The 5,600-nt window shown below is 40.6% G+C and overlaps 1 protein-coding gene across 1 annotated transcript in view; it reads right to left on the reverse strand.

Moving 5' to 3' along the window:
* The window catches only part of SCN10A (sodium channel, voltage-gated, type X, alpha subunit), a 100,556-nt gene that overhangs the window by 30,672 nt on the left and 64,284 nt on the right, over positions 1-5,600 (reverse strand). The window contains exon 14 of the mRNA XM_008567173.1: positions 851-1,210. Coding sequence (XP_008565395.1) covers positions 851-1,210 — 360 coding nt within the window. The remainder of the gene's footprint in view (positions 1-850; positions 1,211-5,600) is intronic.

The raw sequence follows: 5,600 nt of genomic DNA on the forward strand, positions 1-5,600 counted from the left end.
CCATCTCTTGGTTTAGCTTTCTCCTGTCTGTAAAACCCTAATGGGAAAAGAACCCAAGTTCTTTTGACTTCCAGGGCAATAAGAAAGGGGCTCCTGGAAGACCACATCCTCCCACAGTCAGCCAGTGCTGGGAGGGCAAAGATGTCTAAGCTAGAGGGAGTGGAGATATGGTGAGGGTGAGGGACAGGCTGGGACAGAGAAGGGGCGTTGGGCTAATTGACAGGAAGGGCTACAGAGGGTCTCCCCCACTCTGAGAGAAGATTTTATTATCATCCTTGTGGTCTTGGATATGGTCTATGACCCAACTTCTCTCCTATCTAGGACTTGTACAACTTGGAGAAATCTGTCAGCTCTTACTCCCCTGAAGAAAAATATCTTCTGAGCCCCCTAGAGTTGGGAAGAATTTTTTTCCTTCAACAACTAACAGCTATCATTTATTGAGTTCCTGCCTCAGCCCAGACACTGCCCTAGGCAATTTGCATATGTCATCTCCTGTAATTTAATTCTCTCAGTAAGTCCATGAGTAAGCACTATTTTCTTGATTTTGAGGAAATTAGAGGTTGGGGAGGTTAAGTCTCTTGTCCTGAGTCACCCAGCTAGTAAATGGTAGAGCTGAAATTCTACACCAGGTCTGTCCTTGTCTATCATATATGCTCGTTCCTGCAAGGTAGGTTATCTCCCAAGCACACTTCTTATAATATGCCCCATGGGGCTGAAAAATTTGAAGCCTCTCCAACCAGGGAAGGTACAATGTGGGCATGAAAATGTGCAAGGCCAAGCTTTTAAGGATAACCTGGAAGCCTTCTCCACTGCCCATGAGATGGTGTCCCCAGTGTGGCTCACCACTCACCACCAGGTTCCCCAGCACCATCACTGTCAAGAAAAGGATGAGGCATATGGGTTTCTGGCTCACTTCCATGCAAGCCCACATGTTCTCAATCCACTCTCCACAGAGGATACGGAAGACGATAAGGAAAGAGTGGAAGAAGTCATGCATGTGCCAGCGGGGCCATTCATCATTGGGAGTGGAGATCATTTTCCGATTTTTGCAGTAGTCTTCCCCGAGGAGCTGTTTGCCAACCAGAGCGAAGACAAAGACAATGATGGCCAGGATGATGGTGAGGTTTCCCAGCGCCCCCACTGAGTTTCCGATGATCTTGATGAGTGTGTTTAAAGTTGGCCAGGACTTGGCCAGTTTGAAGACTCTCAGCTGCAGAGAAACAGAGACTGTCAGGTCCTGGCAGGTGTGCTCATCACCTTTCACCTAAAATCTTGGCCAGAAACCAAAGTTCTGGGAAAAACACAAAGCAGCTTATTCCATTAAGATGGGGTACTCCCAGGAAACTGCTTTCAGAGACCCTTCTTTCTATGTTATACATTACTCAAAAATATGGTCAGCCTTCTATGGTCCCTGAGTATCAATGTGCTNTATGTTATACATTACTCAAAAATATGGTCAGCCTTCTATGGTCCCTGAGTATCAATGTGCTATACACACACAGGGATCTTACCCTGGGGAGGTAGTCTTGCCATCTTTACTCTGTTCCATAGCTATAGGCTTGATCCTTCCTGAATACAGACCTGTTCTATGGGGGTTGGATGGGTTGTGATGGGGTTCCCAAATGTGAGAACAGGCTTACTTTCAACCTAAAGAGTGTCTAGCCTCCTTTAGGTATGGCATGACCCACTGTATTTCATAGGTATTGGCTAACCATCTCTTAGGCATTTCTCATCTTGGGGCAGTGAACAACATCTATTGCTTCAAGCTCTGAACAACATCCATTGTCCCCACCAGCTCTGAGATTGCAAGTGTCTATGATTTCATGGACCCAGAATTCATATGTTCATTCAATTGACCAACCAACCTACCTACCTAACTGAACACCAACCAAGCATATGCATGGCCTTATGCTAGCCTGTGAGGTGTATGGACAGAGGTGTGTGGGCTCCTGTCTTCATGGAACTAATGGTTTTGTTACCAAGACAAGATGAAGACCCAAAAAGTCTTCATCATAAACACAAATGTGCTAAGTTCCACAGAAGAGCAAAAATACTATTTGTAAACATTTAAAATATATATTTGTGTGGTTCTTTAATTTGTTAAAAAGAAGTATCTGGGCTCCACTGTCAGTCAGTCAGTCAAAGTGTATTTATGGAGCACCTACTAAGAGCCAGGCTCTGGCTCAGGTTCTAGGATATGCAGTGCTGAACAGAACAGTGCAGCAACAATCTTACCACTCTCCTGGCAGTGAGTGGGTCCCCAGGGAGCAGGTTTAATTCTCTTACACAGTAAGTACCATATTTACTTCTCTATGTGATGGGGGTCCATGTTCACCTGAGACCTAATCTGAAAGTTACTCTCCTCATCTTGGAAGCAAAGCTTAAAACACCCTCTCTGTGACCTGGACAAAGAGCAGCTGACAAACACAAATAAAAACTGGGTGTTAGTAATTAGATGGAGCCCTTCTGTGGAGGGTATTGGGGGAATGCAAAATTTCCTTAATGACAGGCTTGGTAAAAGCCTCCATTCTCACAGTAAACTCCGGGCAAGTGCAGAATCAGAGGCCAGAATAGGGCCATGACTCTGGATAATAGCCACCCACCACACCACAAAGACTTGCGGGGCATCGCTGCGGACAGTGAGGGACACATGGACATGCTCACTGACACCTGAGCAAAAACACCAGGCATTGACTCTGGCCTTAATTACACCTGGTTAAAGATTTCCACTGGTTCCTCAGTTAGCTGGGGGTAGGGAAGAGAGTTTAGAAATTGATATGAGAATCCCCTTAGAGAGAAGTTTGTTGTCCATCATTAAGCTTATGGTAAACTGTAAGGGAATTGTGTCCAATTCTCATTATATGACATGAATCAAGTCATCCTCTATTAATTTTTCTGTTGTCTTTATAAAGGGCAAGAAAACAGTATTTCTCCACTTGCTGTTCCAGGGCCATTTGTGCTTGGGGGCTCCTACTGTTAGCCAGTCAGTAAAAACACCTTTACAGAGTGCCTGCTTCTGGGGCTGCAGTGCCACACAACCTGGCTGGCTCCTGCTGATGCCTAGAATGAGCAGTCCAGGAAAACAGCCCTCCTGTGTCCATTCCCCCATACCTTCAGCTCTACTCCCATTCAGTTGCTCTCCATAGTCTTTGCCCAGCTGTATTTGTCTGTTTTTTGTTGCTTAAAACAAAATACTTGGAACTGGGTGATTTATAAAGAAAACAAAACTTATTGCTTACAGTTTCTGAGGCTGGGAAGCCCATAGTCCATCTGGTGATGGTAACAGTGACCCAGGGGTCTCACATTGCAAGATGGTGGAAGCAGAGAGAGTGCAAGAGAGACAGACTCTCTTCTTTTAAAGCCCTCAAAACCACGTCCTGATCACCATTTTTAATCCATTCACTATGGCACAATCCTACCATCCAGTCACCTCTTTAAGGCTCTACCTTCCAATTACCATAATAGGATTTCCTACCCTCTTAACAGTCACAGTGAGGGCTAAGTTTCTAATACATAAAACTTGGGGGACACAATTCAAGCATCAATGAGTTTTGGGGGGACATAATTCAACCCACTACACCAGCTTAGCATTGCATCAAAAGAGTTTCTTCATATTATCATATAATAATTTATAAACAACTACTTTCAGTAGCTGCTGAATAGCCCTTCACATTAATTAATGATTTCTCTAGTTAATCTCAGAATTAATATAAAAACTTCTAATTAGGAAGAAGTAGAAGAAAAAAAAAAAAGACTGAAAGGAAATAGACCAAGTTGATAATAGTGGATGTATTTGGATAGAAATTGATTTAAAGTCAATTTCTAATCTTAGAGTTAAACTTTTTTATATTTTTCAACTTATTTTAATGAGAATGCTTTACTTCTAGAATAGATTAAAAAGCAAGTCTAATATCTGTCCTCTACTGGGGAGGTCATGACTTAGTGATGAAATGGGCCTTGCATTTGTGAAAAATATCAGAAGAGAGGTTAATATGGTCGATTATATTGGATCCTCTTTGGGTCTCTCTTTCCATCAAATACCACTAAAAATGCTGGATAATAAAATATTAAGTGCATTGATAATCTGTCAATATAGTAAGCAATTCCTTAGCCAAGAATTAAATAACTATGGGAATTCAGAGAGATAAACAGAATGCTGAAGCCAACTTTTTCTCTAAAGACATTTGCAAAACAGTGAATCTGAGTGTAGGTTATAATGTCTCATGAGGTATGGGGAGCAGGAAACAAGAGTCCAGAGCATGCCTAAGGTAGGGAGTCTAACAGAAATTTCTCCCCCCCATTAATAGTAGATCCCAAAGAGTTATACNTAGTTAATCTCAGAATTAATATAAAAACTTCTAATTAGGAAGAAGTAGAAGAAAAAAAAAAAAGACTGAAAGGAAATAGACCAAGTTGATAATAGTGGATGTATTTGGATAGAAATTGATTTAAAGTCAATTTCTAATCTTAGAGTTAAACTTTTTTATATTTTTCAACTTATTTTAATGAGAATGCTTTACTTCTAGAATAGATTAAAAAGCAAGTCTAATATCTGTCCTCTACTGGGGAGGTCATGACTTAGTGATGAAATGGGCCTTGCATTTGTGAAAAATATCAGAAGAGAGGTTAATATGGTCGATTATATTGGATCCTCTTTGGGTCTCTCTTTCCATCAAATACCACTAAAAATGCTGGATAATAAAATATTAAGTGCATTGATAATCTGTCAATATAGTAAGCAATTCCTTAGCCAAGAATTAAATAACTATGGGAATTCAGAGAGATAAACAGAATGCTGAAGCCAACTTTTTCTCTAAAGACATTTGCAAAACAGTGAATCTGAGTGTAGGTTATAATGTCTCATGAGGTATGGGGAGCAGGAAACAAGAGTCCAGAGCATGCCTAAGGTAGGGAGTCTAACAGAAATTTCTCCCCCCCATTAATAGTAGATCCCAAAGAGTTATACCCTCCATGTAAGGACGAACCAGAAACAAGCCCAGAAGAATTAAAGGAAAATTGAATGTCTGGTGCTAGATAACAGGTGGGGAAGAAATTGACACAGAATTTGGAACCAATAAGTGGTGCTCACAAAGGATTTTAGTTGGGATACACTACCTAGGTATTTCAAGCTGAGAATTTAACTTAGAGCAGTCCTACAAAGCACCCTTCAGAAGTAAAAGCAACTACTGTCTGGAGTAAACTGCCTTTATCCCAGGTATCAAAGCATTTCTTCAAAACGTGTCAAAGAATTTCAGTAAAAAACAAAACAAAACAAAAAACCAAACAAACAAAACCAGAAAGAACGAGGCACCATGAGTGAGTGAGATCCAGGAGAAATCATAGATATGGAAATGGTCATTCAAATTTCTCAGATAATAAAATTTTTAGCCAGAGATGACAGTATAACTAGGTATTATGCTTTAAAAAATAAAATAAAAACTTGAAATATCTGTAGAGAACAAGAAACCATAAATAACAATAAGTTTTGAAAGCAAAGAAACTTCTAGAAATGAAAATTATAATACTTAAAATTAAAAACTCTATGGAGTAGTTTCACATCAGATTTAACACAGTTTAGGAGAGAATTAGTGAACTGAGAA

This window comes from Galeopterus variegatus, unplaced genomic scaffold, assembly GCF_000696425.1.
Source record: "Galeopterus variegatus unplaced genomic scaffold, G_variegatus-3.0.2 Scaffold300, whole genome shotgun sequence".
Taxonomy (NCBI): domain Eukaryota; kingdom Metazoa; phylum Chordata; class Mammalia; order Dermoptera; family Cynocephalidae; genus Galeopterus; species Galeopterus variegatus.